The sequence below is a fragment of the Littorina saxatilis genome, linkage group LG2 (genome assembly GCF_037325665.1).
Source record: "Littorina saxatilis isolate snail1 linkage group LG2, US_GU_Lsax_2.0, whole genome shotgun sequence".
Classification (NCBI taxonomy): domain Eukaryota; kingdom Metazoa; phylum Mollusca; class Gastropoda; order Littorinimorpha; family Littorinidae; genus Littorina; species Littorina saxatilis.
This window is the reverse complement of record NC_090246.1, coordinates 15,054,172-15,081,103: the sequence shown is the minus strand read 5'-3', so window position 1 is coordinate 15,081,103 and position 26,932 is coordinate 15,054,172. Positions and strand designations below refer to the sequence as shown.

General features: G+C 41.3%; 1 protein-coding gene across 2 annotated transcripts in view; it reads right to left on the bottom strand.

Moving 5' to 3' along the window:
- Nucleotides 1-1,500: 1,500 nt before the first annotated feature.
- Nucleotides 1,501-26,932, bottom strand: part of LOC138958294 (annexin-B12-like) — a 30,599-nt gene continuing 5,167 nt past the window's right edge. For both annotated transcript variants that reach the window (XM_070329403.1, XM_070329404.1), the window contains exons 5-16: nucleotides 26,070-26,174; nucleotides 23,958-23,987; nucleotides 22,889-22,954; nucleotides 14,625-14,880; nucleotides 12,520-12,614; nucleotides 8,861-8,974; nucleotides 6,525-6,615; nucleotides 5,965-6,065; nucleotides 5,315-5,572; nucleotides 4,550-4,625; nucleotides 3,425-3,537; nucleotides 1,501-2,985 (exon numbers count right to left, since the gene is read on the bottom strand). In XM_070329403.1, coding sequence (XP_070185504.1) covers nucleotides 2,860-2,985; nucleotides 3,425-3,537; nucleotides 4,550-4,625; nucleotides 5,315-5,572; nucleotides 5,965-6,065; nucleotides 6,525-6,615; nucleotides 8,861-8,974; nucleotides 12,520-12,614; nucleotides 14,625-14,880; nucleotides 22,889-22,954; nucleotides 23,958-23,987; nucleotides 26,070-26,174 — 1,431 coding nt within the window. In that variant the 3' untranslated portion in view covers nucleotides 1,501-2,859. The remainder of the gene's footprint in view (nucleotides 2,986-3,424; nucleotides 3,538-4,549; nucleotides 4,626-5,314; nucleotides 5,573-5,964; nucleotides 6,066-6,524; nucleotides 6,616-8,860; nucleotides 8,975-12,519; nucleotides 12,615-14,624; nucleotides 14,881-22,888; nucleotides 22,955-23,957; nucleotides 23,988-26,069; nucleotides 26,175-26,932) is intronic.

The window sequence follows — 26,932 nt, the reverse complement described above, 5'->3', positions numbered from 1 at the left end:
ATGCATTGTTGACCGTGTGTCCTTACAGCTGGAATGTGTAGGTTGAAAAGTTTGACTGGAGAGAATGATCTCGTACTCGGGATGGCACACTTTTGTGTGAGGTGTTACTGATGTAAACTTTGCCACCAAAAAAATATTGCCCACATTTTTGTTCCTCAGCTAAAAGATTCATACCGTGTCATGTTATTCCAGTTTTACTTGAAGTACCTCCAACATGTCAGCTTGGCATCCTGAAAGTTTGAAAGCAGTCCAGCCGATCTTTGCTGAAAGACGGCACTCTTTGTTGTGCAACCGCTCAAAACTCTCTTTCAAACCTCCTTTTATTTACCTCTAAAGTGGTCCACAGATTCAGTTAGAACTTCAAAAGTATGCAAGTGTGTCATATAGCCAAAACAAGCGTCTGTCAGGGCATAGAAAGATTAAAATAAATGACACTGGTAAGAATATTTTAGTTGAGGTACAAGAAGTGGTACAATACTTTTGTGTGTGCAAAGTTTACCATGGTGATTGGTCTGTCTGCATTTTGATTAGGATGTGAGAGTTTGTGGCTGGTTGTTGTGCAAGTATTCAGGATTTTGTTCCTCCGTTACTCATTTTTGTAAAACAATTCCATTGTTGTGCCAAAGTGTTGGAAGCAAAATCCATTTTTTTAATTAATTTCATATTTTGCAATTTGTTCATGAAAACGCAACATTTTAAATAAATGTAGTGAACCGAGAGCAGTCCCGTGTATGTGTGTGTGTGTTTCTGTGTGTGTGTGTGTGTGTGTGTGTGTTTGTGCTGTGTTTGTGTGTGTGTGTGAGTTTATCTCCGTAAAACTTTGTTCACTATTCACAAAATCACAACCATCGAACACTGGCACTTTTTTTTTTAAAGGATTCTATATTTTATTGAGAAACTATGCATTAAATATTGCCAGCATCAAACAGAGGAAACATGCTAGCTTTTAAGAAACTATAGTTCCCAAGAGTGAGATTCTATCATAGTTTTCTTGTCATATGCAAAGCTCCATCTATATAACTAATTCAAGAAATGTTGATTACACACTAAGTTATCTCTGAAATATAGTTTGCTTCTGGAATGGAACACTTTTGAGATAGCATCCTATACCTTAAAAATAATGAAGGTGAACATAAAGGCTGCTGGTCCATTAGTCGTGAAAGTCATTCTGTCTTCCAAGGAAGCATTTGAATGTACATGTACATGAACATAAGGCAGTCTTGCACATGATAATGCTGCATGTTAAACATTCGGTATGCCATTTTGTTTTTGCAAGTGGGATGAAGAACTGACTGCAAGCAGGGTAATTAACCACTTCACACAAAGTAAAATACAGAAAAGTTGTTAAAGCTACACAAAGAAACAATGACATCAAAAGACAGAATTAAAGTGCAAGAGCAGTCGTTCTTTTCACGGACATTTTAAACAGTGTAAAAGTACATGTATATCACAGACACAGCAGAATGCCAATTTGTCCTGAAAAGAGCACGTAAATGTACATGTAAAATCACTTTTGGGGAGGAAAAAAGTCTGCTCACCCATTTATCACTAAAACATGCCATAGAGAACGAGACACATATTTTGAACTTATTCAGTTCTGACACAAAAGCAATTAAAGTTACAGAGAAAATTAGTTCAATGATAAAAACTAACAATGACTGAAGACGATTTGAGTATCATACATGATGTTATCACTAACATAAAAACATTAAAATTGCTGTTAAGTTTGAAACAATGAATACATATTTATAAACTTCCCTTCAAAATAATACTGCAGGAAAACTTTTGAGTCCCTTTTTTGCTGACAAAGCAGACCAGTGTTCAACACCATTCTGATCCTCATGCGACAGAAGCACTGTCGCAATCTATTCAGGTTTTAGGCAAAAAAAAAAAAAAGGTCTGTTTACGGTAAGGCCTAAAAAAAAAATAGGTGTGGTTACGGTAACCCGACCTACCCTATTTTTAGGGGCCGATCCTATAACTTTTTATTACATTTGTCAACAAAAAAAATAAACCAAAAAAAAAACCAGTGCAAAAAACGCAATGAAAGCGAAAGCGCCCGAGTCGCACACTTATTTCCCTGTCAAGTAGATTTAATTTGTACACATTAGAAAAAAAAGTAAAAAAAAAAAAAAAGTGATTGCCTACCTACCTACCCTATTTTTTTGGGCTATGTTACCGTAACCACACCTATTTTTTTTTTTGGCCTAACATAGGCCAAAAAAATAGGGTCGGTAGGTCGGGATTTATTTTTTATTTTTTATTTTTTTCCAAAAAACCATATTTTTACGTTATTTTGCCCAAAAAACATTTTTTTTTTTTTTTTTTTTTCCCCCAAATGCCAAAAAAAAAAGTCTAGGGTCGCGCGAAAAAACTAGGGTCGGTCGGGTTACCGTAAACAGACCTTTTTTTTGTTTGCCTTAACAGGTGTAACTACACAGTCTCCTTCCCTTCACGGGTAAGAGAAGAAAGAGAGAATGAGACAGAGGGAGAGAGACATCGACAGCTTGATTTTAAGAAACAGTTCAGTCTACGATTCAAAAGGGGGATTGTCAACGCACTGCACATCAGGCCAAGTATGACAATTCTTTATTTTTTTAGGGTAACAAGAATAAGCATAGATATGCTATTTTGCATCTGGCCCTCGCCCTTAACTGAGGAAAATTGGAGAGGCCTGAACAGATCTGAGTTGAATAAAAACACACAAAAAACAAGTCTGTCTGTTTTGGATTTCTGAACAGCGTAGGTTGTACGTTCTAACTGGTCCCTGTGGCCTATGCCAGGCATTGCTGTGTGTACGTTCTAACTGGTCCCTGTGGCCTATGCCAGGCATTGCTGTGTGTACGCTATCCGGTACATCTAGTTTCTACCAACAATTTTCTGCAGCAGTTTCTTGAAGTTGAAGCTGGTGTCCTCCTCCAGCCATTTCCAAAGAGTCTTCTTGGTCAGCTCCAGGAAGCACTGTTTGATCTGCACCATGTCGATCTGCACGCACACAAGGACGATATTATACAATGTGTCCACTTAACGTTGTGCGACAGGGAGACTAAAGTTGGGGGTTGTCTGCTGGCCTTGACGGCTTGAGTGTGGGCTATTTATAGTAGCTTGATGTTTCTTGTACGTCAGTCGCAGGTTAGACACCTGCCGATTGTACAGCTCTGTTTGTGATGGGGTCTGGCTGTTGCTGTCTCCTTGTATGCTTTTGGGAACCTTTGCGTACCCATAGCAGTTTTTGTAGGGCTAAAAAATCAGCCTCCAGAGGTATTTCTTGTGCTTCGGGCACTGGGTTACAATTGGACTTCTCTCCTTTGAGCCATGTGATTTCAGCCAATTAAAACTCATATTTAGACTACAAAAGAGTGCATGTGTGTTTGCATAAATCCTAAAAATGAAGGAATTATTTAATTCATTTTAAAATGCTTACCTCAGATCTGGAGACGATGATACGGATGAGAGTGCGCTCGTCTGTCCCAAGGCCCTTCATGGACTTCTTCAGCTTCTCGGCAAAGTACATGGGGCGACACCGGATGTTCATCACTGTGCAGCACAATATTTAACAATACCATTAACAACAGCAACATCATGCTTAACCTTCACCGTGCTTCGTGGGTCGTGGACGACCCATAGCCTTACAAAATCGTCTTTATCTCTAAAACTTTTTGGAGTTTTCAATTGAGACTTCATGTAATCTCTAATCACAATACGACTGTTCCATCACTCAATTATTGAAAGCTTATCTTTTTAAACAAACAAATAAACGATGACGTAATTTGAACTACACAGTCCGGATGATGTGGGTCGTGGACGACCCGCATGGAATTACATAAGGAATTTTACGGTGTTTATCCTTATTCGGATGGCGTGGGTCGTGTACGACCCATACTCTGCAAAGAGGCGGCAAAATATTTAACCCTATTCGGATGGCGTGGGTCGTATACGACCCATTTTTTTTACGTTGAATCTTTCTTTGGAAACTATGGGTCGTACATGACCCACATCATCTGGACTGTGTAGTTCAACGCGTGATCCGGTGAAGGTTAAGGTGTAGGATGCAGCATGGAACAGAAAGACTATGGGTTATTTGATCCCCATAACCAAATTCTGATGGACATAGTCAAAGGTTTGTTGGGCTAAGTATGCTAAGGTGGTCAACACAACACACACACACACACACATGCACACACACACATGCACACACACACACACACAGGCACATACACACATACACAACACACACAGGCACAATACACACACACACACACATGCACACACACACACATGCACACACATGCACGCACACACACACACACACACACACACAGGCACAATACACACACACACAGGCACAATACACCCACACACACAATACCCCCCCCCCACACACACACAGGCACAATACACACACACACACACACACACACACACACACACACAGGCACAATACACACACACACACACATGCACACACACACACACACAGGCACACACACACACAGGCACAATACACCCACACACACACACAATACACCCATACACACACACAGCTTACCGATAGCTCTGAGTCCAGCCTTGAAGTTACCCGACGTCTCTCTGTCCACGCTGTTCAGGATGTCGCGCTGAGTCAGCTGAAATACAATGTACACAAAATAATGTTTAACAAACAAAACGTTTCTATATTTGACAGATGTTATTGTATGCTGATGAGAATTTGGATGTGTCATACGATGCTGATCTGTATAGAATAGCTCTCAAGAAATCTAATAACTATTTAAACAGGAAAACAATTTGACCCGGTACACCTCAACATTTCTGCATTATAATTAATTAAATCTGTGACAGCTATATAGGTCAGTGAGAACACACAACAATATACTTCAGTAAGACAGTAGTGTTCTAACAAATAAAAAACAAAATCATCTTTTGAGAAAATATTTGTTAAAATCTGCTTGTCTCATCATGACCCAAACTTATTTTGCAAAAACAAAAGTACCAAAGCCCAACCAAAGAATTCTAATTCTGAAACTTGCCTCCAGGGCAAATCGTGATAAGCAGTAACCTTGCCAACCAACCCACACCGGTTTTTATTTGTAAAGGTACACTCTCCACTTTATCTTTCACTCTAGGGACCTTACAGGTACCAGCCATTGAGGACAGTTGCCCTTATTTCTTCTTCTTCTTTTGCGTTCATGGGCTGAAACTGTTATGTACACTTGTTTTTTTGTACAAGTGGTTTTTTTTCGTGTATGACAGTTTTCACCCCCCATTTAGGCAGTCGTATGTCACTTTCAGGGGAGCCCTGTATTCTAATTCTCACCTTGACATACTCATTCCAGGTCTCCCTCATCTGGTAGTAGTCCCTGGTGGCGAAGATGCGGATGAAGGTCTCCTCGTCCGTCCCCCACTTATCCTCCCCGGCCTCGAACAGCTGCTTGGCCTCCCGAGCGGCCTTCTTGCAGTCAGCCAGCTTCTTGTAGTTGACCTGGAACATGCCCGTCCCCTCCTCGGTCTCGGGGTTCATGATCTCCTCCACGGCCTCCTCCAGTCTGTCCCTGGGGATCGTGTAACGCTTGCCCTGTGGAGGGAAGTCATACAGATAAATATACAGAGTGGTAATGAACAGAAAATCTGACAAATCAAGGTCTTAAAAGGGGGGTTCCACTGTAGACGTTTTCCGGAAATAACTATAGGCCTCCTCCATAACTATAGGCCTCCTCCATAACTATAGGCCTCCTCCAGTCTGTCCCTGGGGATCACGTAACGATTGCCCTGTGGACAGAAGTCATACGTACGGTCAAACCTCTTTGAAAAGACGTTTTCTGGAAGTAACGATTGCCCTGTGGAGGCAAGTCATGCAGTCAAACCTCTTTCAATTTTTTTGATTTTTCGTTAAAAATGTCTGTATATTATCCTCTCTCTCACGAAACAAACCATAAAAAAACACCTTTGCAGTTATTTCTGACATACCTGAGCGGCAGAAATGAGGAGGCGCTTGAAGTCACCACTGGTGTCACCCTCAATGTCTTTCTCGATCTTGGGCGTCCTGCCATGGTAGTGGTTGTTCAGAACTGAAACCAGCAAAATTATACCAGCAATGCTTCTGATCCTTAGTGTTACTTTTCAAGTCATGGAGACTGCTTTTGCTGGTCTTAGAAAAAAACATTTCATTTTGTAATATTCACTCGATTATCTCAATACTGGGAACATAATACATTGGAAACCACCCCCCCCCCCCCCCCTTTTAAGACCCGGCCCCACCCCCCTATTTTAAAAAGTTATAATTTCCATCAAAATTTCCATCAAAACATGATCTTGAACAACTTTTCATATGAACTTCCTGGAAAAATAACTCAAAGCGTTTTTCATGTCATGACGTACGAGCGAGCGTGCAGTCTTTCTTAAATGTACATGCACCAAGCTTTTCTGGTATCTAAACTGAAAAGATAGATGCTGTGGAGACGAAAGGGACCTGATCAGCGTGGTATTTGTGAAATCGTCTGAATGGTTTAATTCTGCTGCTTAATTACCTGAAGGGTAGGCGTTGCGAATCTCCTCGATCTGGGCGTTGGTGCGCGTCAAGAAAATCTCTATCAGTGCTCCCTCATCCGTGCCAGGGCCCTGTTTTGATGAAAAAGAACAGTACAGAACTTGCTTCTTGCATGACACTTAAACTACAGCAGTCCCTGCAATGTACGGCCCCCGGCGTGAGCGGACACCTGACATGTACGGACACATTTGCTCGGCACGGAGTGTTTTCCTTCTATATTTGCCCCCCCTTAAACGGACACCTGCAAAACGTGGACGCGGACACTCATTTTCGGTCCCAACAGCAGGTCATACCTCCAATGTACGGACAGACCATCATCACATTTTCACCACAACAAAATCGATAACAGAGCAGTCCGGCTCTTGGTACAAAGATCACAGCCGCAATGGCGTGACGACAGTCACTGGTAACTTGAGTGCACCTGTACCCATCAGGAGGGGGGGGGGGGGGGTAGTTTTGGTCAGGAGTGGAGTACATGCGAAGATGCCAACATGACACTGCACTGTGCTCTTTATTCTTGTCTGTTGGACGTAAACAACAGAAACCACAGTCGATGAAGGTCCTGAGCGAAAGAGAGTGAAAAACCGGCCAGCAGTTCTCAGCATCGTGTGTCTGTGTGTAACCTCTTTCATTGACAAGATACTCTTGTTTCCCCTCATCCTTGACCAGTGAGTCGGTTGCCTAATCTGTGAACCCTTCAGTTGTCTTGCATTGTCAAAAGTTACGACACAGTCAACTGGTTTTGCTCTGAGTGAACAGTTGGAGCTGACCTCTCTGGCCACAGCCCCACACAGTACATGGCTGGAGGGAGTGAGAGAGAGGGAGGGGGGGGGGGGGTAGCTGGCTAAACTACTCTGTGGGGTGTCCGGTGTCACTGCATGTCAGCAGGAAGAGCATTGGAGAGAAATAGAGAAGTGTACTCTTCCACACAATTTCCAAGCATCAGTTGTCACGGCTTGGGGTAGGCATTAGTGAGGGAGAATGGGAGCTGTGTTATGTACAGTGTGTTTCCGACTGAAGAGTGAAAAGTCACTGCCATGCCACATGATCGGCATGCAGTCAATAAAGCCAGACAAGAAAAAAATAAATTACATGATTATGACATGCAGCTCTATCTGCTGCTATTTATTCAAACTGGTTTTCAAGCTTATTCTTGCAAAGCATCTGCACACGCTCCTCTGTGCTGTGTTTGTGTGGCTGCTTTCGTATGTCAGTGCATGGTGAGTGTGTTCACTGCCTTGAGGATTTATTTTATCTCTTCTTTTCAACACTTTTCATACAAATCATTTTTACAGAACGTTTAAAGAAGTATTAGGAGTTTATTGTTTAGTAGCCACAAGAAGTGATCAGCATAAACTCAATCCTGTTGTTTGTGTGTCTCTGTGTGAGTGTGTGGTGGGGGAGGGGGCCGTGGTGTGGTCACCCCTCCCGTGACCGGACACCTGCAATGTACGGACAGTTTTGCTATGGCCCAAGGGTGTCCGTTCATGAGAGGGACTGCTGTAAGAGGTAATGGTAGCTGGGAAGCTAATCATAACATGATGATATACAGAGCATAATCATATAAGCCTCTCTGATGAGAGAACACCTCCCTCTGAACGACATTATCTACTGTTCACTCGTCTCAAAGGATAATTTCAAGCATCTTCTTAAGAAACAACATATATCTTAGGGAACATTTGTGCTGGTTCCGAACAACTCTCACTTACTCTATAAGTACAGTAAAACTTCCCGCTAACGACCTTGAAAATGTCCAGAAAAATCGGTCGTAAAAAAGAGGGGTCTGTATTGGGAGTTTGGGAGGTATAATTTTTTTCACAGGGGAGGCAACAGTTGGGCAGTTCGGTCTTACATTATCCCATTTTGGTTCCCATTTGATGTGCATGCATGTGGATTAGCATGATGTATGTGCATACACCAACGCACAGACACGCAGACATAACACACACACACACACACACACACACACACACACACACACACACACACACACACACACACACACACACACACACACACACACACACACACGGCCTCATAGGTAAAACTCGGTCAATGACGTGCGTGTTCCCGTGTGCTGGGTAATCACGAAATTTGACACTCACTCGTCTGAAAAAGGAGGGCGTCGTTCTTGGGAGGTTAGTTACAGTGTGAAAGGCATCCGTGCCGAGAAATTCGGTCGGCAAAAGGAGGGGGGCGTTCTTGGGAAAGGTCGTTACGGGAGGTTCCACTGTATTACACATGTCATAGCGCTTACTTCCCTTTGTTTATGAGATCTCTAAACAGCGCTCTGCCTCAATTGTTTCAGACACTCACATAAATGGCCTCCTTGATGCACCAGGCGTCGTACTCGGGCGGTGACACGAACAACGCCATCACCAGCTCCTTGTAGTCACCGCTCAGCTCTCCCTTGATGTCCTCGATCATATCCTGCACCGAAAACAACAAGCATTTAACACAACACAAACAATCAAACACGTCTTCATAGAGTTTAGAATTGATGTCCTCAATCATATCCTGCACCGAAAACAACAAGCATTTAACACAACACAAACAATCAAACACGTCTTCATAGGGTTTAGAATTGATGTCCTCAATCATATCCTGCACCGAAAACAACAAGCATTTAACACAACACAAAACAATCAAACACTAGTGTTTAAAATTGATGTCATATGTTAAATATAAAGACAAATTTGAATGATTACAAGGATTTCAAAAGATTGGGGGGGGGGGGGGGGGGGGGTTCCCACTGTAATCCAGACTCACTAAGGCCTCTCTCGAAGGAAATTGCATTTTATGCACAGGCAAAGTGAACAAAAAAATCCTCCCTAAACTTTTAAGTGCATCAGTGAATAACATTACCTGAAAGTATGAATCAGAAAAAAAAATCTAACTTCCCTTTTATAAAGAAGTTGATCTAACTTCTTATTATATTATATGAAGTCTTATATCGCGCGCGTATCTCCAGACTCGGACTCAAGGCGCAGGGATCTATTTATGCCGTGTGAGATGGAATTTTTTTCACAATACATCACGCATTCACATCGACCAGCAGATCGCAGCCATTTCCGCGCATATCCTACTTTTCACGGCCTATTATTCCAAGTCACACAGGTATTTTGGTGGACATTTTTTATCTATGCCTATACAATTTTGCCAGAAAAGACCCTTTTGTCAATCGTGGGATCTTTAACGTGCACACCCCAATGTAGTGTACACGAAGGGACCTCGGTTTTTCGTCTCATCCGAAAGACTAGCACTTGAACCCACCACCTAGGTTAGGAAAGGGGGGAGAAAATTGCTGACCCAGGGTCGAACTCACAACCTCTCGCTTCCGAGCGCAAGTGCGTTACCACTCGGCCACCCAGTCCACACAAGCGCCTCCCCCCCCCCCCCAAAACCCCGGAAGCACCCCCACTCCCCTCCCCACCACCTCCTCACAAACATGCATAGCAATCTGCCAAACTTGCACAATGTATGCCATACATGCAGTATAACAAAGTATGGAGGCTATCTGAATAAAAAGACCTTATCCATACTGTAATACACTTTTCAAAAGAAAAGGTATGCTGAAATGCCTATGCAAGAAAGAAAAAATCCCAGTCAAGAAATAAACAGACAATGTTTGGAAATAACTCTGTCGGGTTTGGATGGGTTGTGAAGTGAATACCTTGCTTTTAGTGAGACAAACGACGGGCGCAGTGGCGAGGTGGTGAGACGTCGGCCTCCTAATCGGGAGGTCGTGAGTTCGAATCCCCGTCGGTGCCGCCTGGTGGGTTAAGAGTGGAGATTTTTCCAATCTCCCAGGTCAACTTATGTGCAGACCTGCTAGTAACTTCGTGTGTACACGCAAGCACAAGACCAAGTGCGCACGGAAAAGATCCTGTAATCCATGTCAGAGTTCGGTGGGTTATAGAAACACGAAAATACCCAGCATGCCTCCCCCGAAATCGGCGTATGCTGCCTGAATGGCGGGGTAAAAACGGTCATACACGTACAAATCCACTCGTGCTAAAAACATGAGTGAACGTGGGAGTCTAAGCCCATGAAAGAAGAAGAAGAAGAAGTAAGACAAATAATCCACACAATGCTCCTTGTCCGCATGTTTCAGACACAGCCCTCGCTAGTGATTGGCCCGTGGATTGTTTGCTCTCACTAAAAGCAAGGGTATTCACTCTTTCACAGCCAATACAGTGGAACCCCCCTTTTAAGTCCCCCGCATTTAAGACTCCCTCCCTTCTGAGACCCTGTTTTCTCAGACTTACTGTTCATAACCTCTGTCAATTTACCCCCGTTTTCAGATTACCTTCTTTTTAAGACCCTGTTTTCTCAGACTTACTGTTCATAACCTCTGTCAATTTACCCCTGTTTTCAGATTACCTTCTTTTTAAGACCCTGTTTTCTCAGACTTAGGCTGTTCATAAGCTCTGTAAATTTACCCCCGTTTTTAGATTACAGTGAAAACTGTCAAATACGGTCACTGGACTTAGCGGACACTCGCAGAATACGGACAGTCAGTCTCGGCACGGACTGCTTTACACTGTAAAACACCTGTACGTTACGGCCACCTCGGCATTACGGACGCGGACACATATTTTGGGTCCATAATAAGTCATATACATGCTAAATACGGACATCCACAGCAAGCTGGGAAGTTCGATCGACGAAGAAGACGATAAATCGATCAGTTGATATTATTCGGTATCTAAGCAGCTCTCGCGAGACACGCTATTTGTTATGCTTTGAACATCGCGAGAACTTCGAACCTTGGCTTGTGCAGCTTGCACGAGATCGCTGTACCGCATGCTTTGCTATGCTCTGAAGTTTGCGAGAGATTACGAGAGCTTGGAATACCGATAGAGTCTATTCTTGGTGAGTGTTTTAAGTCGACGCATTTGATTGGCTGCTAGAGTTCCAAGGCAGCCAATCCAACGCGTGGAACGTGTTCGGCGGAACGCAAGTGAAAGTATATGAGTGAATGTATCTTCTCTTCGAAAGAGTGATTCGTGTTTAACAAGATGGCAGCAAGAAATTCAAATTCAAGAAAAGGAAGAAATGCGCTGACTTTAGAACAAAGGATAAATGTTGTCAAACAACTGGAAAGTGGGAAATCATGCCGAACGATTGCAGAAGAGCTTGGGTGTGGGAGAACGCAGATTTCGAAAATCAGCGTCGATCGGGAAAAAATAATGAAGTTGTGGGAATCGGGAGACGGACGTGCTGACCAGAAATGGGTTTCGAAGAAGACAACCGAATACGAAGAGCTAAATGACGCCGTGTTCGAGTGGTTTTCAACCAAACGTGCGAATCACATTGCCATCAATGGTCCACTCAGACAACGCTGGACAAATTCTTTCAAAAGCTGATGAGTGCAGAATGAAGTGAATGTGAATGTGTTGTATGAATGAGATCCAGTAACTTTTTAACAATTTAAATTTATACAGTTGATATGATTAAAAAGCTTTTAAACTTGTTTTACAAGTCAATATTAAATGTTTCTCTATTTAATCTAAACAGCTTCTGTTTTTCTTATAAATGTACATGTACATGTGCAGTACTCTCTCTCTCTCTCAACTTGACTTTGTCGCGTTTACTTGCACCTGTCTAATAAGGACACCTGCAGAATAAGGACACTTTTGTCTGGTCCCAAGGGTGTCCTTATTTGACAGGTTTTACTGTACCTTCTTTTTGAGACTTGATATTCTCAGATTTGTTGAGGTCTTAAAAGGGGGGTTCCTCTGATCAAACCCGACAGAGTAATTTTCAGAATTCGCCTAATAGAGAAGCTCTTTCCAGGGCCTAGCATTGGAAAAAATGAGTTCGGCGTAAAAAAACTAAAAAATCCCTGAAAATCAGGAATTCTTGATTAATTCCTTCTTAACAAGACTAACAAAACAAAAATGAAAAAAAAAGGATGGCGTATACATGACGTTTTGCGTACAATGCTAGGCCCTGTCTTTCAGTTGACTTACTCTTCCATACAGAGTCTTGAACATGGTCTTCATTTCCTGTCGCTGGGCGTTGCAGCGCGTTGACACCACATGAACAATCGCGTCATCGTTGGTGCCTGGAAAAATGTCAACATTAATAGTGTCATTACATACACACACGGTGTGACGGGTTGGTATGAATCGATTCATACCCAGATATAAACTTGAAAGTTGAAGCAGTTCTTCTTCTTCTTCTTCTGCGTTCGTGGGCTGAAACTCCCACGTACACTCGTGTTTTTTGCACGAGTGGAATTTTACATGTATGACCGTTTTTTACCCCGCCATTTAGGCAGCCATACGCCGTTTTCGGAGGAAGCATGCTGGGTATTTTCGTGTTTCTATAACCCACCGAACTCTGACATGGATTACAGGATCTTTTTCGTGCGCACTTGGTCTTGTGCTTGCGTGTACACACGGGGGTGTTCAGACACCGAGGAGAGTCTGCACACAAAGTTGACTCTGAGAAATAAATCTCTCGCTGAACGTGGGGACGAACTCACCCTGACAGCGGCCAACTGGATACAAATCCAGCGCGCTACCGACTGAGCTACATCCCCGCCCTAGTTGAAGCAGTGATTGTTAAATCTCACCAGCATGAATGAAAAGAGTATTAAGGCATTACATAATTCACCCGACCTTTTTGGAACTAATAAATTTGGTATTGTAAATCACATATTTTTTCTCCCTGTTCCATAGGCCACATTCAATCTTCAAAGGACCACACAAGACACTGGCTGCCAGTGATTTTACCAGGGATGAAACTTGAGAATGAACATCAGAAAGTCAACCCGATTTACTTGACGATTTATATTTTTTTCTCACCTTTTCTTAATTATTATGTTATGTTGTTGTGTTACTTCAGGGATGTGTTGAAAATCAAAAAGTCCTTTTAAAAAAAAAAATTGTTCACTCAGGAATTAATTCCTGATTTCTTGATAGCTTTTAAAGATTTCAAGATTTTATCTTTTAGATTTTGGCAACAAGGTGGAACTTTCATCCCTATGTTACACGACCATTCATTTACATCCTGGTCACAACTCTCGACACTGTACACCCTCGGGGGCGGGGAAATGTTATGGTTTGGTTGATCCATTCTTGCAAGGATAGTGGAGGCAGAACAAAAGGGGACTTGAACGCACGTTTTATTCCACCATCTTGAATCAGGGGAAGGGGAAGTTACTCCACCAGTACATATACATATTAGAAGTAGTCTCCCATTTAGTTATCATGGAAATTATACTTCGAACATTTAGGACAAAATGTTACAGGAAATAGCTCAGTCTGTAGCCGCGCTGGCTTCAAAACCAGCTGTAGCAATCAGCCTGGGTGCAATCATGTTCGGCGAAGGATTTATTTCCCAGAGTCAACTTAGTGCAGATCGACTCTCCTCGGTGGCCAAATACCCCCATGTGCACGCATGGGCATGATAAAGGACCCAAGTTCACAGTGAAAATCTCAGAGCTTGGAAACACGAATACACGCATGCAGGAGAGAAAAACAGGGTAGTGCAGTATACTGTACGGCAGCTCGCTTTCCCCACCAGCCCCAATTTCCATGAGGGTAACCTCACAGGACTTTATGAAATCTTGGATTGGATTGGATTGGATAAGATTTACAGTCCAGTGAGGTTACCCTCATGGAAATTCGGGCTGCTTTCTCCCCGGGGAAAGCGAGCTGCCATACATACGGCGCTACCCATATATTTTTTTTTCCTGCATGCGTGTATTCATGTTTCCTGAGACTTAATGCCGTGTGAGATGGAATTTTTTTACTTTATTCCAAGTCCCACGGGTATTTGATGGACATTTTTATCTATGCCTATACAATTTTGCCAGGAAAGACCCTTTTGTCAATCGTGGGATCTTTAACGTGCACACCCCAATGTAGTGTACACGAAGGGACCTCGGTTTTTCGTCTCATCCGAAAGACTAGCACTTGAACCCACCACCTAGGTTAGGAAAGGGGGGAGAAAATTGCGGCCTGACCCAGGCCTGAACACGCAACCTCTCGCTTCCGAGCGCAAGTGCGTTACCACTCGGCCACCCAGTCCCTTATCCTTTATCCTTTATCCTTATCCCTCAACTCACCAAGTCCTTTCATTGCGTCCCTCATGTATTCACAGTCAGCCTCACAGTTCCATTTCTTGCCGGAAATGTCCTCCCCCCTGTTTTCATTGTACCAGCTTGCAACCGGGTCTTCCGCATCATATTTAAATAACGGCTTGACGCTGCCCTCCGTCATCTCAAAGGTGCCCGACACTGCCTCTCGTCGACACAGCTCATCAATGAAGACTCGCTGCATCTGTTCACGAACCTTTGCCTTCATGTCTTCCTCAGATATGTCCTGAAAGAACATGGAGGAGAGCGTTAGCACAAAGCCAGAACAACAACCCCAAACAAAAAATAACAAAATATGAACAACAAGATGACTGTTGGTAAAAACAAAAATCGGTACTCACCAACACACACACAGACAGCACAGACAAAGACAAAGTCGAATTTTTGCCTGTGGAGGCTTCTTCAGGACAAATAATACACAGGAAAACAAAAATAACAAGAAATTCCTTCGAGGTAGGAAAAACACCCCCGTTGGTCAAAGGGAAATAACCATTCTCACTGCCACCAACTGAGAAGGTTATTTCCCTTTGACCATTAATATGTCACTCTATAAGTCCTTGTAGAATCTTAATCCACCAATAACTCCCTAACCGTGTGTTTGACTGGTCCCAATTTTTGTAAGGACCGTCTCAGGAATGTATAGAACCTGTTCACCAAGTTTGGTGACGATCGGTCCGTTCATTCTTGAGATCTATATGCGAACACAAACACACAAACACATCGACCGAAACCTATACACACCCCTATACCGGGGGTGTAACAAAAGCAATAAGAAGCAACCAACTCTTAATCGGAAGGTCGAGGGTTCGAATCCCGGCCGCGGCCGCCTGGTGGGTTAAGTGTAGAGATTTTTCCGATCTCCCAGGTCAACTTATGTGCAGACCTGCTAGTGGCTTATCCCCCTTCGTGTGTACACGCAAGCACAAGACCAAGTGCGCACGGAAAAGATCCTGTAATCCATGTCAGACTTCGGTGGGTTATAGAAACACAAAAATACCCAGCATGCTTCCTCCGAAAGCGGCGTATGGCTGCCTAAATGGCGGGGTAAAAACGGTCATGCACGTAAAATTCCACTCGTGCAAAAACACGAGTGTACGTGGGAGTTTCAGCCCACGAACGCAGAAGAAGACAGAAGAAGAAGCAACCAACAGGAAAACAAAGCTTTTACATGTGCCAAATTTGTTACCAAATTGTCTCTCATGTACTTGTAAACCTGTGAAAGTATTCATTCTTATTCATTCTTTCACATTTTACAAAGTACTTTTGGTCACCATGATTTGTCAGAACGAAATGGGTTAATTGTCTATCTGGTGTAAGGGAAAGAACTGTGCTTGTTCTTGACAAATGGAATATCATGATTACTTCCCTTTAATTATCAGGACTGTTGTCTTAGTAAATTTAGAAAGGAATTATACTCCGTCACGGCGGAGGGCTGACCGTGCACCCAAAAGCGGACTCAACCAAATGGGTATTTTTTGAAAGCTTGGGGCCTGCCGAACATAAAAATCGATGTTAACAAGAAATATTCAAGGGCGCACTTTCTCTTTTCAGTCAAAATTCAACTATACCCTGAAGAGTGATGCACGAGCATTTCAGACGCTTGCCTCTGAAAAAAGAAGTTCTCAGCCAAATTACGAACTCAAACTGGTACGTTTTACATATAAATGTGTTCGTTGGTATCTTTTGATTATCACAAAACAATTTGCGACTGCTTTGGCCGAGGATGCTGGTGACAGTATCATTATTATGAACCCTACCCTAAATCCAGGAAAGACGTCGTCCAAAATGTAGGTAAGTTTTGATTAAAAATAAATTCACACAAGACTAGTGTTGTTGTTTGGCTTCAATGGATATATTTTCGTCAAGTATGATGTCTTTACATAATATCTGTAAAATATGAATGGATTTGAACCATATACTATGTCACTATGACCTTCCAATCTTCCTAACCCCCAGCCCAGTAAAGCGTGCGAGACGTTTCCTGAAAAAATGTCGCTTTGTGGTGCGAGTTCAGTGTGACATGATTAGTTTCCAGAACCCCATTTCTGACTTTCGAAGTTTATCTACATACATTTAGCAATGCACGAGCAAAATATGACAACTTAATGGTGCCTTTTGGTTTAATGCTATGGTAAAAAATCCTAGTGATAGTGTTTACAGCTTGAAACAAAACATAACAGAGGGGAGTAGTCTTCCTCAATCTGGTTCAGAGCATAATGTATTTCTATTTTCAGAGGTAGCATTATTTCTGATAAGAGCTAGAGCCAATGTAATGATGCTGAATATTTGAAAAATGAACTTTGTGACTCATCTGAGTAGCAGAAGAGCCTTTGTGATCGTCAGCGTAAGGCTGGCTGTCTTCAAGGCAATTCCTAGATGAACAACTTAACACTGCGTTCGATTATTCGCCCGTTTCTTAAGCTAGAGCTTTGAAACTTTACACGCGTCTAGGGCTACATGAATGCTTAACAATACATACAATATAGTTGACTCTCGCGTTATTTAAAGGTCACAACCAGGCAAAAACGAGGGAAAACCGACGGAAAGTACCATTTTCTGCAACTGTTTGTTAGAAAAAGCTTTCAAATTCAATTATTTTTCGGGGACTAACGCATCTCTAGACATGACAATCATCCGATTATCAGACATCAATTGTGGAGGTCACGACCAGGCAAAAACGAGGGAAACCCGAGGGAAAATACCATTTTCTGCAACTTGTGTGAAAGTAAAAGCTTTCAAACTCTATCTTCTTCTGGTATTGGCGCATCTCTAGGCATGACAATCATCTGATTAACAGTCCTCAATTTTCAAGGTCACAACCAGGTAATTACCAGATAGAACCGAGAAAAAACCGAGGGAAAATACCATTTTCTATAACTTTTTTGTAAGTAAGAGCTTATAAACTCCATCTTCTTCTGGGATTAGCGCTGATTTCTATGACACTGAAGTCCGAGGAAAATTTTCTTGGCCCATGCCTAGTTTGAAGGTCATGACAAGGTCAAGTTTACACGTTTTCTATTTGTGTTCGGCTATTTTCTAAGCTAAAGCTGTTGAGGCAGATTCATGACATCTTCCTTCGCCCACAAGGGCTCTAGGGAGGTGGGCGGGGCTGGATGTAATAGGGGTAGAAGAGAAGGGGAGAGAGAAGAAAAAGTCAATGTTAAGGTGTTCATCTACCGATAGCCTTGCGGTCTGCAAGCCTGACTCTGAGGATCACACCGGCTGTCCTGGCACTCAGACGAGTCATAAAGTTGATATATTTTCCGTCGTTTTACCCAGTAATGACCTTGTTGTGTGACCTTTAAATATTACGAGAGTCAACAATATTTGTTTCATGTCGTATAATGCCCTAGACGTGTGTAAAATCCCATCCTTGTCATGACCTTCAAACATTGCATGGGTCAAGAAAACTTTCCAAAGACTTCAGGGTCATTGAAATCAGCGCTAATCCTAGAAGAAGATGGAGTTTATAAGCTCTTACTTACAAAAAAGTTGCAGAAAATGGTATTTTCCCTCGGTTTTCCATCGGTTTTATCAGGTAATGACCTTGTTGTGACCTTGAAAATTGAGGACTGTTAATCAGATGATTGTCATGTCTAGAGATGCGCCAATACCAGAAGAAGATGGAGTTTGAAAGCATTTACTTACACACAAGTTGCAGAAAATGGTATTTTCCCTCGGTTTTCCCCGGTAATGACCTTGTCGTGACCTCCACAATTCATGACTGTTAATCAGATGATTGTCATGTCTAGAGATGCGCTAATCCCAGGAAACAATTGAATTTGAAAGTTCATTCTTACAAACAGTTGCAGAAAATGGTACTTTCCCTCGGTTTTTCTTCGGTTTTACCTGGTGATGACCTTGTTGTGTGACCTTTAAATATTACGAGAGTCAACAATATTTGCGTTATGTCTCATAAATCTCAAGACGTGTGTAAAGTTGTAATTAAGCTTTAGCTTCGAAAATAGCTGACGTCCAGAAAGTATTTTATTTGACCGTAAAAGATATTCCCAAAAACGTGTACATTTGACCTTGTCATGACCTTCAAAGTAGGCATGGGTCAAGAAAACTTTCCTCGGACTTCAGGGTCATTGAAATCAGCGCTAATCCCAGAAGAAGATGGAGTTTATAAGCTCTTACTTACAAAAAAGTTATAGAAAATGGTATTTTCCCTCGGTTTTCTCTCGGTTCTATCTGGTAATTACCTTGTTGTGACCTTGAAAATTGAGGACTGTTAATTAGATGATTGTCATGCCTAGAGATGCGCCAATACCAGAAGAAGATGGAGTTTGAAAGCTTTTACTTACACACAAGTTGCAGAAAATGGTATTTTCCCTCGGGTTTCCCTCGTTTTTACCCGGTAATGACCTTGTCGTGACCTCCACAGTTGATGTCTGATAATCGGATGATTGTCATGTCTAGAGATGCGTTAATCCCAGGAAACAATTGAATTTGAAATCTTTTTCTTGCAAACAGTTGCAGAAAATGGTACTTTCCCTCGGTTTTCCCTCGTTTTTGCCTGGTAATGACCTTGTTGTGACCTTTAAATAACGCGAGAGTCAACTATATTTTACATATTGTAAAGCGTACATGTAGCCCTAGACGCGTGTAAAGTCTCAAAGCTCTAGCTTAAGAAACGGGCGAATAATCGAACGCAGTGTTAAGTTGTTCATCTAGGAATTGCCTTGAAGACAGCCAGCCCTACGCTGACGATCACGAAGGCTCTCTTGCTACTCAGATGAGTCACAAAGTTCATTTTTCAAATATTCAGCATCATTACATTGGCTCTAGCTCTTATCAGAAATAATGCTACCTCTGAAAATAGAAATACATTATGCTCTGAACCAGATTGAGGAAGACTATTCCCATCTGTTATGTTTTGTTTCAAGCTGAAAACACTATCACTAGCAATTTTACCATAGCATTAAACCAAAAGGCACCATTAAGTTGTCATATTTTGCTCGTGCATTGCTAAATGTATGTAGATAAACTTTGAAAGTCAGAAATGGGGTTCTGGAAACTAATCATGTCACACTGAACTCGCACCACAAAGCGAAATTTTTTCAGGAAACGTCTCGCACGCTTTACTGGGCTGGGGGTTAGGAAGATTGGAAGGTCATAATGACATAGTATATAATTCAAATCCATTCATATTTTACAGATATTATGTAAAGACATCATACTTGACGAAAATATATCCATTGAAGCCAAACAACAACACTAGTCTTGTGTGAATTTATTTTTAATCAAAACTTACCTACATTTTGGACGACGTCTTTCCTGGATTTAGGGTAGGGTTCATAATAATGATACTGTCACCAGCATCCTCGGCCAAAGCAGTCGCAAATTGTTTTGTGATAATCAAAAGATACCAACTAACACATTTATATGTAAAACGTACCAGTTTGAGTTCGTAATTTGGCTGAGAACTTCTTTTTTCAGAGGCAAGCGTCTGAAATGCTCGTGCATCACTCTTCAGGGTATAGTTGAATTTTGACTGAGAAGAGAAAGTGCGCCCTTGAATATTTCTTGTTAACATCGATTTTTATGTTTGGCAGGTCCCAAGCTTTCAAAAAATACCCATTTGGTAGAGTCCGCTTTTGGGTGCACGGTCAGCCCTCCGCCGTGACGGAGTATTAGTGACGAAAGATTATTAATGTTATTTGTTTATTCCAATGAGTTTTTAGACTTAGCTGTTTTAATTTTAAGTAGTCAGTTATAATTATTATTTAAAGCACTTTTTGGTTTCATAAGTACTTTTTCATTGGCAACTGTTAATTAATTCTACTTCTTCTTGAAGTACCAAACATTTTCATCAAGAGCCAGATTTTCATGCTCATGATTTTTCAAATGATTATTCCTAACTCAGGTGAGCAATTGTTTTTATATTGTGTTGATTTGTTTCTTAGAGTCTGTGTGCATTGTTTCCCAAGTTTATTTGATGCAGGGTTTTGTAGTTTTGAAGGATTATTTGGATTTTATATCACATAAGATTGATAGTCATAGAATGCAAAGAACCATGTGGTCACCTTGAATAATGGAGAAGATTATTCATTGAAAGAAAGTGAAGTGACATGATGAAATAGGTATTGCATTATAAATATATAGTTGTAAAAGATGTTGGATAGGTCGAAGTACGCCCACTTCGGCCTACCATGCAGACGACGCAAGGGAAAGAACTCCCGTATTTAAAGAATTAGATGATAAGAAATATAGTTTTTGTATTTGTTTTAGTTGATAGTATTTGTTTTTCCCGCCTTTAAGAGTTATGCATCCTGCCACATGGCTTGAGAAGTTGCTGTGCGTTCACTGTTGATTTGTCTGGAAATGAATATGTGTTTTAAGTGTTTGATTATTATGTGGTTGATAGAAATGGAACATAGTCTTTCTTTTTGATGGAAAATGAATTACTATGCAAGTTATGTAAATGGTAAGCATGTGCATTATTTTGTATGCAGCAGGCTTTCTAGTCATAAGTGACTTGGAATGTTTCTCGGTCATTTTGAGAAGAATTTAAGGCATCGAGTGTATTAGTTTTTCTATGAGTGCATGATGAAGCTTTTAGCTTGTCACTGGTGGACGTAGTAAAGTTTTGATTTGGTCTTGATTGTAACTTAAGCCTAGAATTCATCAAAGCATAACTTCTTGTCCATGCGAAAAGGAATTTGGAATCACAGGCACCAGAGGTGGTGATTGAATTCATGTTCTTATGCGGTTGTATTCCTGTATCATGATTTACATGATATATTTTATAAGGCGTTCCAGTTTTCCTGTCATAACCATATTTGTATTGTTTTGTACATGTATTATGTTTTGTCATTTTTATGTTGGCAGAGTTTTATGTTTGTTTGTTTGTTGTGTTGACAAAAAAGGTGTTCTGAATGAAATTGAAATTAGTATTCTTTGATTAATTTTGTTGTTGAAATATACTTATGTTGTTATTGTTTTGTTTCAGGGGTAACGTTTATAATTGATCGTTGATCAAAAAGAACCATTTGGATTTTTCATTGAGTTTCTTAATCTGTTTTGAACTCTGGTTGTGTAGTTTTAGATTTTGGTTTGAAGAAACATTTTTGCATTTTGGAAGTAAACCGAAGATATCTTTTCATTTAGTAATTTTACATATAATAAAATTTGGAACACCAAACATACTTTTGTGTTGCATTGTGTGAATCGTGAAAATAGTTAAACGTAAAAGGTTCCCTCACCCATCCCCTCGGAATAATTTGCTGACACCTTTACTAAAAGTCTTAGCAGGTTTACATACTCGGTCTTTTCTTGTCAATTTATCACACAGAACAATGAGAAACGTGAAGAAAAAAAACAAGCAAAAACAACAACATCAAACAAAGAAAGAAACAAAGAGATGGATAAACACACCTACAAACACATTTAGACTTGCTCAACTTTTAAGATACACGAAACTATATGAGAGATCCTGATTGCAACAGGCATTATTAAGTGTCCACATCTTCAAGATCAAGATCCTCATTCATGGGCTGAAAATCCCACGTTCACTAATGTTTTTGCACGAGTGGGTTTCTAACCCCGCCATTCAGGCAGCCATACTCCGCTTTCGGGGGAAGCATGCTGGGTATTTTTGTGTTTCTATAACCCATCGAACTCTGACATGGATTACAGGATCTTTTCCCGGTGCACTGGTCTTGTGCTTGTGTGTACACACGAAGGGGGATAAGGCACTATAGCAGGTCTGCACATAAGTTGACCTGGGAGATCGGAAAAATCTCCACCCTTAACCCACTAGGCGACTGCGGCCGGGATTTGAACTCACGACCTTTGGATTAGCAGGTCGATGTCTTATCGACTAGGCCATTGCGCCAATAAAACAAGTCGCGTAAGGCGAAATTACTACATTTAGTCAAGCTGTCGAACTCACGGAATGAAACTAAAGGCACTGCATTTTTTTCACCAAGACAATCTGAAAATGAGGGCGTGACAGTGCGGCCTCAACTTTCACAAAAAGACGGATATGATGTCATCAAAGACATTTATCAAAAAAAAGAAGAAAAAAACGTCTGGGGGATATTATACTCAGGAACTCTCATGTAAAGTTTGATGAAGATCGGTGCAGTAGTTTTCGCTAAATCGTTCTACACATACACACACACACAGACACACACACATACACCACGACCCTCGTTTCGATTCCCCTTCTATATTAAAACATTTAGTCAAAACTTGACTAAATGTAAAAAGATTGTATGTGAACTTACAGGCTGGGGTGTACAGGCTCTTTGCTCCTCCTGTTGCTGGCCTTGAGCCTGGGTCTGGGCCATCGGCTGAAAGAAAAATAGTACGTTAGGAAGTTACAAAACAAACACAGCACAATCAAAAAAGTCGCGTAAGACGAAATAACAATATTTAGTCAAGCTGTCGAACTCACAGAATGAAACTGAACGCACTGCTTTTTTCACCAAGACCACATACTCGTAGTTTCGTCAGTCCACCGCTCGTGGCAAAGGCAGTGAAATCGACAAGCCATGCAGAATAGTGCGCTGAGCAGGATAACACACTTTTCTGTATGTCTATTCTTTTTAGCTTCCTGAGTTTGTTTTTAATCCAAACATATCATATCTATATGTTTTGGGAATCAGGGGCCGACAAGGAAAAAGATGAAATTGTTTTTAAATTGATTTCGGAAAATTAATTTTCATATTTTTAATTTTCAGAGCTTGTTTGTAATCCAAATATAACATATGTATATGTTTTTGGAATCAGAAAATGACGAAGAATAAGATGAAATTGTTTGTGGATCGTTTAATACATTTTTTTTTAATTACAAGTTTCCGATTTTTAATGACCAAACTCATTCATTAGTTTTTAAGCCACCAAGCTGAAATGCAATATCAAAGTCCGGCCTTCGTCAAAATTTGCTTTGCCAAAATTTCAATCAATTTGATTGAAAAATGAGGGTGTGACAGTGCCGCCTCAACTTTTACAAAAAGCCGGATATGACGTCATCAAAGGTATTTATCGAAAAACAGAAAAAAAAGTCCAGGGATATCATTCCCAGGAACTCTCATGTAAAATTTCATAAAGATCGGTCAGGTAGTTTACTCTGAAACGCTCTACACACACACACAGACACACACACACACACACACACAGACAGACACACATACACCACGACCCTCATCTCGATTCCCCCTCTATGTTAAAACATTTAGTCAAAACTTGACTAAATGTAAAAAGCAGTCGCAACACGGAACGAACAAGGTTTGAAAAGAAAAACAGGAGTTTAAAATCTAAAACAGGAGTTTAAAATTCAGGAGTGAAACCTACCTGCCCTGTCTTAATCTGCTGCTGCAGCATCTGAAAGAGAAGTAAATAAGAATATAATTATCATCTTTATTCTCAACACGCTCAGATCTGTTTAACCCCACCAGTCCGAAGCCACAATGTAGTGACAACATATCTCAGCCCTCACATGGCTTGATTTACTTGTCATAAGAAAGAATGGCCTTCTAGCTTCCTTCCCAACAAAAAGCAAGTCAATTGGTTGACTGGTTCAAAAAAGAGAAACAGTTAATGGATGTATTAATTGTGTATAACGACCACCCAAAAGACCGACCCAAAATGGTTGTTACAGATATGTAGTGGCTCAGGGAAGGTGCCTTTCATCTGACAGGATACATCTTTATTTTTAAAACTCTTTCTGGCATGTCACATAACAGCTAACTACCGTACTTTCGGGACTATAAGTCACTTCGTTATATAGGGCAGGGGGCAACCCCCACTTTTGAGGTAAAATTGAGATAAAACATCACATTAGGCGCTTCCCGTCTATAAGCCGCACATCAAAGGAAGAATTCAGAGTGGAAATGTGTGTGTGGGAGATCAAAGGCAGGTCCATTGTGATGGCTGGGTGGCCTTGTTTACAGACACTGACCTTCTTCCCCTGGGTCAATGACCAAGTTTTATCTATGATCTATGAGAGGATCGGTCTCCTTTCATATCTGAGAGAAAACACTCCCTGCACCAGTTTACAGACACTGGCCTTCTTACCCGAGGTCAGTGACCGAGTTTAACCTATGGGGCGGTCTCTTTGATGTCTGAGAGGAAACTTGGCCAGGGTAGTAGTAGCAGAAACATGCATTATCACAAGTTGTTTGACTGGTACTCAGGCGGTCTCTTTGATGTCTGAGAGAAAACTTGGCCAGGGATTTCTATTTCAGCCACACATAAGGCGCTTCCGTTCAATAAGCCGCAGGGGTCAAGTGTGAGAAAAAAGGTTGCGCCTAATAGTCCGAAAAGTACAGTAACGATGTAGTAATGTCGCAAATGACTAAGATTTTGTGTGTAATGTACGACATGTGTTAGGCCAAAAAAAAAAAAAATTGTCTGTTTCTGGTCACCCGACCTACCCTAAATTTCGGCGCCGACCCTAAACTTTTTTTTTTCAAACTCAAATTTTTTTTTTTTTTTTTGGTGGTAAAGGACAGGGTGAGAAAATGAACAACAAAAACGTGTGAAAACGAAAGTCCGCTGACGATTTGTAAATGTGTTGAGTGTCTTGTCTCTATGTATAGTGAATCCAGTCTTTTTGCGCGATTTTTAAAGTTAGTTTTATTGGTCTACATTTGGGGTAAAAAAAAATAAAAAAAAAATAAAAAAATCCCTACCTACCGACCCTATTTTTTTTTAGCCATGTTACCAGAAACAGACAATTTTTTTTTGGCCTTAGCACAAAGCTCTGACACATGAAGATAATGCATTACTGAAATGTACCGTTGTTTTGTGCGTGTCTCATTACCTGAGGAAAATGGCGTCAAAACCCACCTTTTATGGCTGCAGAGAAGAATGACACATACACAGTTCAGCCTTCCTGAGCACCATTGTTAGACAAGATGGGCGCACAAAACTGACTTTTTGGATGTAAAATTGATTGTTATTTCCCCTGACATGCATAACTTGTTCAGTTTAAGGTGATCTGGGTGTTTTTTTTGTCGATTATAACGCTGGAACCTTGCTTTTGTGAATTTGATTTTGGGGGGTGTCTAGGCTGTCAGTTCCATCGTATATATACTACCTCATGTAAAATCAATTTGTTTGCTGAACAAGGTAGGGGAATATTTGGCCTTTCAAATCATATTACAGTGGAACCTCCCTTTTAAGACCTCCACAAAACTGAGAAAATCAGGTCTTAAAAAGGACGGGGTCTTAAAATGGGGGTAAATTTACAGAGGTTCTGAACAGAAAGTCTGAGAAAACGGGGTCTTAAAAAGGAGGGAGTCTTAAATTGGGGGGTCTTAAAAGGGGGGTCTTAAAAGGGGGGTTCTACAGTACTGGTTTTACAATACAAACAGCCCCCTAACTGCACTCAAGCACACCTGCCTTGTGTTTCTATGACAGGTAGTATATCTCATACATTTCATAACTGAACATGTGATTTACCTGCATCATCTGTTGCTGCATCATCATCTGTTGCTGGAACAGGTGTTGGTCCATATTTTGCACCTGGGATGTCACAGGCATCCCCACTGGAGCCTGTGGCTGCTGCTGTAGGTCAAAAGGTAAGAACTAAGATATTGTCTGCTGTCATTTACAGCTAATGGTGGCAGTGTTTTGTGACACATGTGTGTCTGTGTATGTTAGAGAGAGAGAGAGAGAGAGAGTGTGTGTGTGTGTGTGTGTGTGTGTGTGTGTGTGTGTGTGTGTGTGTGTGTGTTAAAAAAAGAGAGCGAGACAGAGAGAGAGAGGGACAGAGGGAGAGAGAGCGAGAGAGAGAGAGCAAGCGAGCGAGCGAGAGAGAGAGAGAGAGAGAGAGAGAGAGAGAGAGAGAGAGAGAGAGAGAGAGAGAGAGAGAGAGAGAGAGAGAGAGAGAGAGAGAGAGAGAGAATGTTCGCGTATGTGAGTATGAGCTGTTCTCGCATATGTGTATGTGTGTGTGTGTGTGTGTGTGTGTGTGTGTGTGTGTGTGTGTGTGTGTGTGTGTGTGTGTGTGTGTGTGAAAGAGACTAAAAAAGAGAGTAAGAAAGAGAGAGAGAAAGAGAGTTGGCATATGTGCTTGTAAGCTGATCTTGCATACATGTGTATGCGGGTATGTGTGCATGCGTGTATGTGTGTATGAGTATGTGTTTTATGTGTGTATGCGTGAATGCGTGTATGTTGCTTGAAGCAGTTGGAATTTGTTGTAATATCTTTAGTCGAACACCTTGCTTCTTAGAACGATAAACGTCTTTTCTCAAAAACCATACGAGTCATTACCTTGTTCTTCTTCAGGGCCTTTTTATGCTTTCATAAGTTTCAGAAAACCC